Source organism: Atta cephalotes (assembly GCF_000143395.1).
Source record: "Atta cephalotes unplaced genomic scaffold scaffold00023, whole genome shotgun sequence".
Taxonomy (NCBI): Eukaryota; Metazoa; Arthropoda; class Insecta; order Hymenoptera; family Formicidae; genus Atta; species Atta cephalotes.
Window position 1 is genome coordinate 479,238 of NW_012130087.1, and position 13,563 is coordinate 492,800.

Genomic DNA, 13,563 nt, shown 5'->3' on the forward strand with positions numbered 1-13,563 from the left:
AGAGAGAGAGAGAGATTTAATGCGATGGAAATGGCATCGACGATCGATGATGGAGCCCGAGGTCTCGGGCTCGCTTCGCGCGTCTTCGATCGACAGGTAGACAGAAACAAATACACAGAAAGAGAGAGGAGAGAGCAAAGTCGCAATGACAGCTGATCATACATTATCGGAACTATCTGTCAAAGTAGCTCACGCGTCGCCGACAAAATAAGGATGCTGCGCCGTCACTGAGAGACGTCTCTCTCGGAGAAGGTTGCTGCGCGACGCACGCCTGACGACGATTGTGACGCGAGGCCAGTTCACGCAGAAAATCAATTCGCGTCTGGTGACGTGCGGCGTGCATATACACCGTCCACAGACAAGGTCCGGACGCTCTTCGTTCTCTTTTTTTTTCTCCCTCACGCGCGCGCGACAGTCGCGCTCCGAGAAGAATCCCCCGATGACGGCGACGGTGGCCGATGACAACGGTATTCGAAGCGTCGCGGAGACGAGAACGCTGACGTCGACGTCGGACAAGCGCGCGCGCGCGCACGCTCGTCCGAGCAACTATCAACGCGATTCTCGTGCCCGACGATTCGAATGAATGTATCGAACACCGTCGCGACATGCGGGATGACCGTTTGTTGTATATCGCGCACGGCCATTTTGCCAGAACCCGTCACTCGTCTGTGACCGCCGCCACCACCGCCGCCGCCACCGCTTCTCTCTCGCCACCGGCCCTCGCTTTCGACGCCCCCCCTCGAGATTCCGCGCCCCCGTTACCATCGTATGTTTTGCAATCCGTAATCGAGCCCTTTCAGCGGATACTCACGTCTGTTTCACGGAGCAGCGATAACCGTGGGAGACAGCTTGAGTCGGGAGCGACGAAGAAGATTTATCGCGTGAAAACCGGGACGATCGCCAACTATCGGTGAACACCTCGGGATCACTTCTGCGATCGGACTGGCCCCCGCAAGGTGGCGTCTCGCGGCTGCGCATTTCCGACGCATGCGCAGCCCCCGCCGTTGTCCGAGTTTCCACTGAATTTCGAACCGTTTGAGCGATATTGGCGCCATTGACAATATTTCGCGGAACCACAGTTTAATCATGCGTTGGTAATCGCAACTCGGACGATAACATTAAAATCACAGTTTAAAAATCGTGTATTATTGAATTTTAAATGTATAAACGTATCTATAAAATTAATAAATCATTAAATACTGTGCTGTCAGTTTCTTACTTTTAAATTTTAACAAGGAAGGACATAAACTGTCCCGTAAAATATCCAGTTTTTAATCTGATCGGAGATCAATTGCAATGTAATCCAATGGGACGCTTACCGAAAAATCTGTTTCTCAGATCGTCTGTAAAGGTTAAGTTTAATAAAAATATAACCTATATGCACGATCGCGTCATTGTTTTAAATATTGAATTATTCATATAAATTTGATGGCTTTTTCACAACCGAATGCAAGAGGTAATTCTAATGAGAACTCAATATTCTTCTTATTTTATATTTTACACATTTTTAATATTTTTCTCACTTTGCTCTTATTTGTAGAATTGCAGAATAGAAAGATCTTAGAGGAGCTACAGTTGAAGAAGCAGATGCTTCTGAAACAAGGAGTCGCACCAACTTTAAATACATTGGGAGTTTCATCAACTGGCTCTGTATCAAATATAGTAAATATTCTTTATCAATGATAATTAAAAGGATATTCCTGTTTCTTTTTTTTTTTAGCTAAATTTCTTGTACCATTTATCTTTCTTTTTTGTTTTTAATGTGGAGATGAAAAAAGAAAAAAAATCTTTGCAAGTTTAATTTGTAAAAAAAAAACAGATTTTTAATGCATATAATTTTTTTATAGGCTGCAACACAATCCAATGATGGAGTAGCAATGAGTGCGTCAGCAAGAGCAGCATTGCATAATGCACATGCAGCTTCGTTTGGTTATTTCGTTACGCAGGACTCTTCCTTTGGGAATCTGATATTACCAGTTCTCCCTAGGTTTGATAATAAATGAGTCATCTATGTATAAACGAGTAGACAAAAATTATTAAAGACTATATGCCCACAATGTTAACGAGAATCTTTTATGTCAAGGAATTAGATTGCTTTTTTATATAAATATTTGTTGTAACAAGAATCTGTTGAGAAATCACAATCTTCAAGTAGATAATGACTGGACTTCGACTTCGTCAATTAGAGGAATATCTACAGCAACTGGATGTGTTTGAAAACCCAAAAGTCACACTCGAGCAGTATGCCACCAGTGCACATATTGCTGCACATTTATTATACACTGCACAGTCGCAGTTTGATGATATAAAAGGTAAAAGCGTGGCTGATTTAGGTTCTGGATGTGGTACATTGTCATTAGGTGCCAAGATGCTTGATGCTGAATATGTAGTTGGATTCGAGATAGATTCTGAGGCAATTGACATACAATATAGAAATTGCAGTGACATAGAACTTTTTGTTGAAGTCGTACAATGTGATGTGCTGCAATATTTACCAGGTATCTATATATCTATATATATGTACGTTACAATCAAAATATTAACTTTAGTAAATGTATACATTAGATTGAGGCATCAAGTGTCTTGCCGATCAGTGCGATTGACTTACAATCTATAGATCTGGGTTCAATCTCATCTGTGCCCACATATGCGATTTTTCGCGTTTTAAGAAACCAAAAATGATTCCATCTGGTAATTAAAAGATCTTTGATCATCAGCACTGTTCAGATCTGGCGTTAAACTGTAAGTCCCATATATCAGTCACTGAATATATGTATAGATTCTCCCAGACTTGGATATTAAGTTAACTAATTTCCCAGAAAATAATCCATTGTTACAAAAATCTCGTGAAAGGTAGGCCCATCTTGAGATGTTGCGCCATTGGCAAATGTATATGTTGACTATACAAACTATAATAAGTGTATATATTTACTAAAGTAATCACTGACTATGATATAATAACTATAAGATTAACACTGATTATGATATAATTATCTTATTCATTCTATTTATTATAGATATAAATCCAATGATATTATATATAAATGCCAATATGAGCCAATACAAGATATTAATGTGTAATACAATCAAAGCTTTATTAACCAATTGTATACGTTTCGAATCCTCTTCAGTACATAAATTAATGATACAAAAATAATTAGTTATTAGTAAGATCACATTATGACAACTGTGTCCAATCTTAACGGACAGTTGTACAAATTTGGCAATTTTTACGTTGAATTTTTTACGTCATTATTTTTACGTATTTTTACGTCAGAAAAACATGGGATACACCTACTCCGTTATTGAATTAAAATTTTTTATAGCGAGTATAAAAAGCGATGTTAACAGTTCAAATGCTCGACGGATAATGATTTATTGTTGAGCATTCAAATATGTTAATATCGTTTTCATACTCGCTATAAAAAATTCATACATATCATTGGATTTAATCTTTTGGACCTATTGTTAGTATTTTTATTACAAATATAAATATCTTATTGATTATATTTATTACAAATATAAAAATACATATGTATTATTTCATGTTACAGGAAAATTTGAAAAATACTTTGATACTGTTATAATGAATCCACCTTTTGGCACTAAAAACAACGCCGGCATTGACATAAAGTTCTTGGAAGCAGCAATCAGGCTTTCGTCTAATACAGTTTACTCTCTGCATAAAAGCAGCACACGAGATTACGTTCTATCAAAAGCGACACAACTCGGCGCGAGAGGAACAGTGATAGCCGAACTCAGATACGATTTGCCGAGAGCTTATAAATTTCACAAAAAAGCATCTATCGATATTCAAGTGGATTTTATACGATTTGAATTAAAGCGTTAATTCATTTTTGCAAAAACACGCCTGTTTAATTTATTCGAACTTGATGCCCTGAGCCAAAGGTAGTTCATTTCCGTAATTGATCGTGACAGTAGCACGTCGCATATAATGTTTCCATGCATCGCTTCCACTCTCACGGCCTCCACCCGTAGCCTTTTCACCACCAAACGCGCCGCCTATCTCGGCACCGCTAGTACCAATGTTGACATTGACTATTCCACAATCTGATCCATGAGAGCCAATCCACTGTATGACGAATGAAATTCGATAAGTATATAATATATTCTATTTATACATTGTATAAATTAATTGGTATTGTAACGCATTTGCCAACAGCATATGAGTTTTTACACATTTACCTGAAATACATTTCCAATACTTTTAGTAAAAAGACTACTGCTCAGTCCTTGCTCAACGCCGTTATTAAAATCGATAGCCTCCTCCAGAGAGTTTACTTCTAAGATGTAAACGATTGGAGCGAAAGTTTCCTGTTGCACTATTTCAGCTCTAGCCGGTAAACCCGAAATGACCGTTGGCTCGACATAGAAACCAGGTCGCTGTATTTGCTTTCCACCGAATTCTATCGTGCCACCGGCTTCTACAGCTTTCTGAATTGCTGCCTACAGTGAAAAGTATTAAATTAATCAAAACAATTTTTTTCTTTCATATATACTAAAAAAAGATAAATTTTCATTTTGTTTAAAAGAAAATTGATGTACATACTTTATATGCGTCAACCGCTGGCTGATTGTGCAACGGTCCATACAGCACACCCTCATCCAATGGATCTCCGACTCGATCCATTATGCTTTTATATGCCGTTTTTAATTTCCCTACAAATTTCTATGTAATGATGATTAAATATTCTCATTTATATTTATACTTACCTAGAAATTCGTCCTTTATCTTCTTATGTAATATTAATCTTCTGGTAGTGGTACATCTTTGTCCAGCTGTTCCAACGCATGAGAAGACCGCTGCTCTCACTGCCATTTCTAAATCGGCATCCTGTGCGACTGTTGAGAGAAATAATTACAAAGAGAAATAATTACAAATACGTTATCCATGGTATAAGCGACATTACGGAATTGATATTTTAAGGAGACATGTACCAATTAATGCGTTGTTACCACCAAGCTCCAGTAGAGATCTTCCAAATCTTTCCTGAATCTTGAGAGCGACTTGTCTTCCTACGTTCGTGCTTCCGGTAAACGAAATGAGAGGTACTCTAATGACATCGTTAATAACCTGTTCAATACGACATACATAATAATGTAATAAGTCTAGATCGGAACTGACCGTTTGTCATTCACCAGAGTCTCTCCAACATCTGGTCCACCCGTGATCAAGGATGCGACGGAACCTGGGATACCATTGCGCTCCAAGACGCTCGCGATTATCTTGGTGGTCGCGATGGCTATCAAAGGTGTACTCAACGCTTCTTTCCAGACGACGGTGTTACCGCAGACCAAAGCGATAGCACTGTTCCAGCCGTATACCTTAAAAGGCAATAAATTAAAATAAATTGTAAGCTCTTAAGTGGAATGATTACAAGATTCTCTCTGGGAATTATATTCACTGCTATAGGAAAATTGAATGCGGAGATAATGCCAATTACGCCCAAAGGATTCCACTTCTCCAGTAGCGCGTGATTCTTTCTCTCCGACGGAAATATGCTACCGGGTAATGTTCGTGATAAGCCGACTGCATAATCGCATATGTCGATGAATTCCTGGACCTCACCTATGCCTTCTGGCAATATCTTGCCTATGATATCATATACTTTGTGTTAATTAAATAGATCTATATGGTATGAACATTTCGACTTACAATTACGGGTTGTATAGCAAGTAAAATTGTAACGCTTACTGAAACGATTTAATTACCCATTTCTAAGGATACTAAGCGTCCCAATGGTTCCAAATGTTTTCTGAGCTCGTCCCCAATTTGCCGTACAATATCTCCTCTGGCTGGCATCGGTATGGATGCCCATTGTGGCCACGCTTTACGTGCTTCTGTTATAGCATTGCTAGCTTCTTGCGGCGTGGACTCGCGAACCTTTGCTATCACTTTGCCGGTCGCCGGCGATATTGATTCTATTAACTGAATTTAATATCAGTTTAATTATTTGTCTTTATTTATTTTGTGGTAAATCGCTTAATGTTTCTTCATGTTATAACATAATTCATTTAAGATTCTCTCAGACTTCTATAATGTAATCACTCTATCTCGACAAGATTATTGTCTGAGACGAGATTAATGTCACATACCTTGCCAGATCCACCCCATCTCCCGTCATAGAGACCGGGATTTTCGATATTGATACCTAATTGTTTTAAAAATCCATACTTCGGATCGGTCACTAAGTATCTCATCATCTGAAATTGGGAAATATGGCAACCACCTTTTCGTAGTAATAAACGTGACATTATCAATCGCTTGTTATTGACTAACCGAGCACAAAGTATCAATAAAATACTTGGCTTATCAGACTATTTCTATTTATCGAGAGGAAGAGAGGGAGGCGAGAAAGATGATAAGAATACAAAAATATTAGCACTGTATCTGAACACAGCAGTAATGATATAAATAAATTGTACTATTAGCAACTTGTGTTGAATGAATCTTTGTAATAAAGCACGTATTATTTTCTAGCGTTTATCCATTTTATTAGAAACAAATATTTCTGTAAAATTTAGAACAATAAATATAATTAGAAAATCTTTCTATTTATAAAAAACAGACAATTATAGACATATAAAAAGATGCGTTTTATTCGCAATAATAACATTTATAACATCACAAAAAGATGGTGCGGCAGTGGTATACACAGAATGGTAAATCTTTACAAAAGGTTTGTCGTTTGTCTTTTTTTCGTTTTATTACAGTTAAATGTCTCTTGTATCGGTATTTAGAGGCACTCATAGGAGAGATTCGGTGGAAATGTTGATTTCATTTAAATGCCACTGTAGAAGTCTTATGGAATAATTTCATTGTGAATATCGTTTCGAGTCGCAATTCGCTTTAACCTGGTCTACACAGCTGATAACATCTTAAATCTGAAATGAGCTGGAGTACTGATCTAGTCAAAGTTGGTTGATCCTAAAAAAGAAGATATAAATAGTTTATATGATTTTAATGCGTGCTTATTTTTTATATTATCGGACTATTAAGGATAACATACCGTGGATTTATCAAAGTTTTCCAATAAGGTGGCTCTCTGCATATCGTCTACGCCTTCACAAGTTGTCAAGAATGTTGGCAAAAAATGGCCAAAGAACCATCCTATGTTAACAGATGCTAGACTGTGAATAGCCGCAGCTATCTCGTCTGCCAACAAATTATGGGATCTGTAAATTAAACAAGATATAAATGAACACATTATTAATATAAGTTAACATATTATTAATATCAGTAAAAAGAATATCGATACCCACTGTTGAAATAAAACTGTGAATAATGCCATCAAAAATCTTTCGAGAAGATGAACCTTGAATACAGCCCGTTGATAAAGTCGCCATCTGATATTTAATTGTTCAAGGCTCTGCAAACTCTGTCGGAATATATTGACGTCTGACTGAAGTAGAGCTTGACCAAAAGCCTCCAAAATTGCTACCAATTCTTCTTTGTGCTCGACAGGTTCATCTTCTTCAGGATGTCCAAGAGTCCGCAATACCGAAGTATTATAGAAATACTGCCATCGGTGCATAAGAATACTAAAAAGTAATACAAAACTTGTGATTTTTAAATAAAAAAAGAATATGTGTACTATCATATTATCAATATTACCTGTGAAAGAGTTTCAATAAAACTAACGTCGTATCTGGATGAGCACTTAGATTGTTTCCAATAGCAGGCCATACTTGACCTAAACACAGATTTGTTACTGAAGGAACAAATGCTTTAAATGCATTGCTGGGTGCTGATACGACGAGTATTAAAATTTCCAGTAACTGGTCCAATGCAGGACCAGCAGAAATATTTTCCCTATGAATGAAACAATTTATATTTTTTATTAAAATCGTGACATTCAATCTTTAGAAGGCAATATATTTTCTATTTAAAATTCTATAACAAACTATACAATTTTTTAATTAAAAATACTAATAAAAATTTTTATTTTAATCTATTTTAACTATAATCTCAGGAAAAATTTAATATAAGTGAATAAAATAAAAATAAAATTCATAAAAAGTATTATTTAGTAAAATAAAAAAATTAACGAACATATTTTTATTATTTGGGTAATAATCTAATATTATTTTTTGAGAATTAAATAGTTCTTTGCTTTCATATTATAATATTTTATATAAACCTGGTATAAAGTTGCAGCATGCCTTGAACAGCGTTTTGCGTAAATTCAGGACCTAATTGTTGTTGTAATACTGAAAATGCCGAGTGTAAAAAGTTAAGTAATAATTCACATATACTCTGACACCTTATCACATAAGACAATAATTCTAATGTCCTGTTTATTATTGATTCTAAGCATGAATGCAACATCTTTTTTATAATCGTTGACGATGACGCACAATCTTCTAGTAGCTGAGTCAGTGGCATTATCGTAATCGAAATTGTCGATTCAGAAGGCACTGGTTGTCCTTGCATACCCAAAGGTGCTGACAGAGCTAATATCATAGTACCTAAGAGCAAAACATTTCAAATTTTTATATATTTTTGTTAAAAAAAAAAAAGATAATTGCAAAGATTTACGAAATAATGACTTACCCAACAACCTTTGCCTTGTTGCTGCATCACCAGGTGATAATATAATCCCATTTATCAATGCCCTACGTAGAACTTTAATGGTATCTGATTTCAAGTACGGATACGTGCCCATAGAAATTAGATTCCGGAAAGTTGGTTGGTCCCATAAGATGGGCTTTAAAATGGCGGTGATACTTTGGAAAAGATGAATGGCAGAGTGAATGAGATTTGCAGGAGGTGAATGATCACAGGACGCAGTGTACGTCGTTGCCCAAACACACGAATCGATGCAACGCTGACAGAATGCTTCCTTAGCCTTTTCCGGTCTTCTGGCTATCCAATGACACCATGCTTGAAGAGAAGCCAAAAGCTGTGAATGTCTAATAGCGCAAATCAATACATAAGTACATCATCATTATGACTATATATTATTGATTGTTCATATAAAAACATATAAGAACTAGCCAAGAACTTACACTTCTATGAGATCTATTACGATAGCAGATGGTTGAATCGCCGCTTTATATAGCTGATTATCTCTCGCAAACATACACGCCTCCAGAGTTTGTGATACAACTTCCTCTGCTAAGCTTTGATCGATATTTGTTTGATCTCCTATTGACATAGATAATTATATTTTTTTGTAAAATCAAAAATTGATAAATCATTTAACTGCTTACCGATGAAAAGAGAATATAGTCTAGTTAAAGCTTGTGTAGTTGATGCAAGATCTCTCAGATGTGCATGTACATTTGATGCCTCTGTATCATTTAATAAAATGACTTGGCCATTAGCAACTGCCGCGCCTAATTCACCGAAAATAATTAATCCTTCTCTCCACGAATGGTACTAAAAAATATCTAATATTATAAATATTTTCATAATAAAGACATAGATATATTTTGCCAATTAAAAATTACCAATAGTGTAAATATTGGGATAGGTGAGATGTCAGCAATTTTTGCCAAACATTCTATATTGCATCTTAGAAAGTGTTGCCACTCTGTTTCTTCCTGAAAAAAGATCATGAAATTTCTACAAATATATATAATATAGACATAATTATTGATATATATATATATATATATATATATATATATATAATATTAAATAAATATAATTATCGAATTGTATGTAATATATAAATATTAACAATTATGTATATAATAATTAATGGGTCTATTTTCTGTGACTATATTGTGTACACTAGTGTACACAATTGGAACTTATAGTAAGATAAATATATGTTTGATATTCGATTGAAAGCGAGAAAAAGAATTCTAGTATAATCTAATGCAAAAATAAAAAACAGACTTTATAATATTTAACTACTATTTAACTACATAATAATTATATTTATAATACAGGCATAATTAGTGATTTAAATAAAAGTTTATACAACACTTGTAATTAAACTTACATTCTCGTCTAGACTTTCCGTGTCAAGATCTCTCAATACTCGAGCATTGAGCTTAAAACTCATTTTTTGTAAAATCCGTTCCGCAAGAGCTAAGGCGACAGCAGAATATCGCGATTGAGTGCTCTCCAAAAGAGTTGTCCAAACATCTAGACAACGCAAATATCCGTTTACAGTAGAAGCTTGTTGGAATGTGTGATGGCACAGGACTTCCAATAATGTATTTACTGGAAATTTTGAGCTCGATTCCATCCTTTTCATATGATTTGTTATAAATAATTGCAAAAACTCTGTCATTTTTTCCATGTAGCTGAAAGAATGAAAATTTTATTTCGCATATTGAAAACTTATCAAAATTCTTTGAAAATGCATTTGGTGCATACCTCTCCTCTACCGAATCCAGACGTTCCATTAACTGGAATAAACCAACACCATTCTGAAATATCTCCAACAATAAGGTGTCAGTTGCGTCAGGCGAACAGAATGGTCTGTATAAAAGCTCATTGATTGTAGTTAAAGCTTGAACCGCCATCTCAATTTGCTTGCTATTCTGAAAACGTTGACAAATACATAATTTATCTCAATCTGCTACTATTATTCTTCCATGAAAATAAAATCTTACCATTGCATCATGATACTTGGCACATGAAAAAATGGCATCTAATAAGTTAGTGGAAATATTGCCTGATACGTCTATCCAACTAAACAGATGTGCCAGAACTTCAAGAGTAGCTGTGCACACTTCACTAGTACCTATTGCTAATCCCTCGACATCTAGTACTGTACGTGCAGGTGCAAGACTTTGTCCACTGGTAGGTGATGGAGGTGGTGTCACTGTTCCAGAACGGCTTTGCAATTTTGTAGTTTCTTTCAAAAGAACTATTAAAAGTAACAAAGTGAATTATGAAATCATTAATGATTTCATATATTACATGTACGTGTTTGTAAGGTATCCTCAACTTTGGTAATATACCTGTAAGTGTATCCAAAGTTAGAGGCACTTGTGCACTTAATAGTCTGAACAGCTCGCTTTTCCTGTGCATTGGTAAATCCTCTCTCGGCGTGGCTAGTTCTTCTGAAGCTGTTCTCAAATATACGAGTCCTAGCAGTCTTGTGTGTTTATGGCTTAGCAACTGTTTCACAGAAAGCAACATAATATATAGCCAAATTCATATTATATATTTTATTATCAATGTAGATATTCTCTATTCACAAACCTGTAAAATATTAGAGTAAAAATCTGGATAGAAATGCGGCCAGTCGTGTCTCGCTATATCCACTACCAATTTCACTACTTTATTTCTCACAAAAGACGCAACGTCCCTTTCCAATGACAGTGTATACAAAGTGGATCTTGTAAGAGCTCTATCTTCCCAGGGAAGGATGGGCCATCGTCTGCTGATAGTTGTCTGGCAAATAATTCAGTCTGAGAAGTATCGCATCGCCGAAAAAAATATTATTGGTGCTTTCCAGCAAGGCATACAGTATAATACAGTAATCATTTCATTTTTGCTTAATATTATCAAACAACAAGGATATAATGATTCACTGTATTACAATGAATACTTTCCAGTAACGTGATTTTTTAAGTAATAGATACAAGTGTCTTCATTATTACTTTCTGCATGCCAAGAAAGATGACTTGTGTTACTAAATAGAAAATATTCAAAGACTGATACTTATTGTATTGATTTGTCATTAAATGAAAAGCATAATCTGTGTAATCTTGCTGTAAAGCATCCTATGTTTTTATCTGTAAAGTAGCTCACATAATTACCTCCAAAGTGGACAGAGCAAACATACTGACATAATGATTGCTCGTGGAGGACAAAAAATGTAGACAGGGTTTCCAGGAGTCGATCTGCCCGGCGAATTCCTGGAAGCTGCGCTCAATCGTGCGTTTCCTCTCGTTCGTCGTCTCCGGACAGAAGAATTCCGTCATGAGCTGTTCCAGATTCTGCAAAGCGGCCGCATCGTCGTCCTAGAAATGTTCGCGCACTTTTCGCAAATTTCTCCTTCACTTTTCTCACGCATTTGACAAGCTCTACGCGGTACCCCGATAAAATAAGACACGGGTGTGCCATCTTTTTATCGCGGATACAGCGAGATCGCTCGAATCTCTTTACCATGGTAGCCTCTGTGGGAGGTGTTGCAACGTGCACAAAAAATGCAGTGTAAATATATTGGTAAATATATAAAACAAGGAAGGTTAGATCTTCACTTGTCAGACGTCATTTTTCGCTCATCAGTCCAGACATCCGGAGCCTCTGGACCTTCTGGACGGCTTCGACGGTATCCCGTCACATCCCGTGCGCAGTCGCGTGCGCAGTACATTCGCATTCCGCACGAGAATGCTATCAATCGGCGGATATTTGCGCAACCGGAATCTGATCACCTGATTGGAGTATCCTAGGGGGGGAGGAGGAGGTCTAGTTTGTCGGGTCAAAAAAATCGATTTTTTTTAATTGCATTTTCGGAAAGTTGATAGTTATGAAAATATATTACCAAAGCTGTTCACAGAAATAATGTAAAATAACTGAGTTATTCATTGTTTCTAAATGGTCTAAAATGGTCCGCAGGTAGAGATTAGACGCGCTAGAGTTTTGGTCCGTCGTACGGATCTCTGATTATTATTGCTCGAACAAAGGAACATCTGCCTATCTCTATCTCTTTTTATAGAATAGAATTTATTACATTTCAGTATATACAATCAAGAAAGGGACTTGATTTAGGGGACATAAATACTTAACTCATTCACACTTTCATACCTCGTCCGCAAATTATCGCACATATATTATTATAAATTTTTTATACTTATTCCTTTACTTTCCTACTTTTCTAGTTAAAGTCTTTCTGACTTCGCTTCTTTACCTATTTTATTTCTTTTCGCTTTATTCGCTTTTTTTCTCATAGCTATATCTACTTCCAATATTATATATTCTCGTTCAATACATATTATCTCTATCATGATATCTCTATATCACAATCTTATCACCGTCTATTATTATCACATACTTATATCTTATGCCCGTATTTATAGTCAGATCTTTATTTAAGGTTTCCTTAAATTTAGTTTTAGATGCTCAGCAGCCAATGAAATAATTCGTACAGTATATCTGAAGATAAATTTAAGGAAGCTTTAAATATAAGACCTAACTATGAATAAGGGCACTACTTACTCCTTAATTCACCTTACTTATTTTCCTTTTCTATCCATATCATCACTCTACCTATACATTTCTTCCCTCCTTTTTTGAGTCTTTCCTCATTTCCCTTCTTCTTTTTGCTTCTTCCTTCTTTTTCTATAATTTCCTTATTATTTCTCCTTTCACCTCATCTAAATCCTCATCATACAATTTCCTTAAGATTTTCCTTATCTTTTTCTAATTTAATAAATCTAATTTAATAATTCTAATTTAATAAATCTTTCTCTTATTTCCGAATATTCCTCTACTTAGTGCTTTAAATTATCTTTTCCCTTACCACAGAATACACTTTTTCTTCTGCTTTTCTACCCAATATTTATTACCTTCCTCCAAGTTCCCACATCTTAATTTGAACAAGGCTCTCACCTCTTCTCCTTTTTTCCCTT

General features: G+C 35.9%; 4 protein-coding genes across 4 annotated transcripts; 2 read left to right on the forward strand and 2 right to left on the reverse strand.

The window, feature by feature from the left end:
- Window positions 1-1,428: 1,428 nt before the first annotated feature.
- LOC105619806 (SOSS complex subunit C homolog) lies at window positions 1,429-2,003 on the forward strand. Its single transcript, XM_012201324.1, has 3 exons — window positions 1,429-1,456; window positions 1,541-1,662; window positions 1,848-2,003. The coding sequence occupies exons 1-3, from the start codon at window positions 1,429-1,431 to the stop codon at window positions 2,001-2,003; spliced, it is 306 nt and encodes a 101-aa protein (XP_012056714.1).
- A 155-nt stretch (window positions 2,004-2,158) lies between these two features.
- LOC105619808 (methyltransferase-like protein 5) lies at window positions 2,159-4,152 on the forward strand. The gene is made up of 2 exons (XM_012201326.1): window positions 2,159-2,498; window positions 3,555-4,152. The coding sequence occupies exons 1-2, from the start codon at window positions 2,159-2,161 to the stop codon at window positions 3,848-3,850; spliced, it is 636 nt and encodes a 211-aa protein (XP_012056716.1). The 3' UTR covers window positions 3,851-4,152.
- On the reverse strand, window positions 3,881-6,276 carry LOC105619807 (putative aldehyde dehydrogenase family 7 member A1 homolog). Its single transcript, XM_012201325.1, has 9 exons — window positions 6,118-6,276; window positions 5,734-5,950; window positions 5,427-5,614; window positions 5,147-5,346; window positions 4,960-5,075; window positions 4,735-4,863; window positions 4,571-4,680; window positions 4,207-4,467; window positions 3,881-4,093 (listed from the first exon to the last, which is right to left on the reverse strand). Exons 1-9 carry the CDS (start codon window positions 6,274-6,276, stop codon window positions 3,881-3,883), a joined length of 1,593 nt encoding a protein of 530 aa, XP_012056715.1.
- Window positions 6,277-6,871: 595 nt separating this feature from the next.
- LOC105619810 (exportin-6-B) lies at window positions 6,872-11,913 on the reverse strand. The gene is made up of 15 exons (XM_012201327.1): window positions 11,749-11,913; window positions 11,189-11,380; window positions 10,945-11,104; window positions 10,594-10,850; window positions 10,355-10,521; window positions 9,975-10,281; window positions 9,475-9,567; window positions 9,235-9,403; window positions 9,031-9,169; window positions 8,576-8,934; window positions 8,163-8,490; window positions 7,637-7,834; window positions 7,285-7,563; window positions 7,032-7,197; window positions 6,872-6,949 (listed from the first exon to the last, which is right to left on the reverse strand). The coding sequence occupies exons 1-15, from the start codon at window positions 11,911-11,913 to the stop codon at window positions 6,872-6,874; spliced, it is 3,057 nt and encodes a 1,018-aa protein (XP_012056717.1).
- Window positions 11,914-13,563: the final 1,650 nt, after the last annotated feature.

What these genes read in the sequence shown, in the direction of transcription:
- LOC105619808 (XM_012201326.1), top strand. Translation starts at nt 2,159, where the DNA reads ATGACTGGACTTCGACTTCGTCAATTAGAGGAATATCTACAGCAACTG. An exon ending in TGTGCTGCAATATTTACCAG is followed by an intron (nt 2,499 to 3,554) that starts GTATCTATATAT and finishes TTCATGTTACAG; the next exon opens with GAAAATTTGAAAAATACTTT.
- LOC105619810 (XM_012201327.1), bottom strand. Translation starts at nt 11,913, where the DNA reads ATGACGGAATTCTTCTGTCCGGAGACGACGAACGAGAGGAAACGCACG. An exon ending in TTTACTCTAATATTTTACAG is followed by an intron (nt 11,105 to 11,188) that starts GTTTGTGAATAG and finishes TCTGTGAAACAG; the next exon opens with TTGCTAAGCCATAAACACAC. An exon ending in ATGCTGCAACTTTATACCAG is followed by an intron (nt 7,835 to 8,162) that starts GTTTATATAAAA and finishes TTTCATTCATAG; the next exon opens with GGAAAATATTTCTGCTGGTC.
- LOC105619806 (XM_012201324.1), top strand. Translation starts at nt 1,429, where the DNA reads ATGGCTTTTTCACAACCGAATGCAAGAG. An exon ending in TTCACAACCGAATGCAAGAG is followed by an intron (nt 1,457 to 1,540) that starts GTAATTCTAATG and finishes TCTTATTTGTAG; the next exon opens with AATTGCAGAATAGAAAGATC. An exon ending in CTGGCTCTGTATCAAATATA is followed by an intron (nt 1,663 to 1,847) that starts GTAAATATTCTT and finishes ATTTTTTTATAG; the next exon opens with GCTGCAACACAATCCAATGA.
- LOC105619807 (XM_012201325.1), bottom strand. Translation starts at nt 6,276, where the DNA reads ATGTCACGTTTATTACTACGAAAAGGTGGTTGCCATATTTCCCAATTT. An exon ending in CATTCAATTTTCCTATAGCA is followed by an intron (nt 5,347 to 5,426) that starts GTGAATATAATT and finishes TTGCCTTTTAAG; the next exon opens with GTATACGGCTGGAACAGTGC. An exon ending in TGGTAACAACGCATTAATTG is followed by an intron (nt 4,864 to 4,959) that starts GTACATGTCTCC and finishes TTCTCTCAACAG; the next exon opens with TCGCACAGGATGCCGATTTA.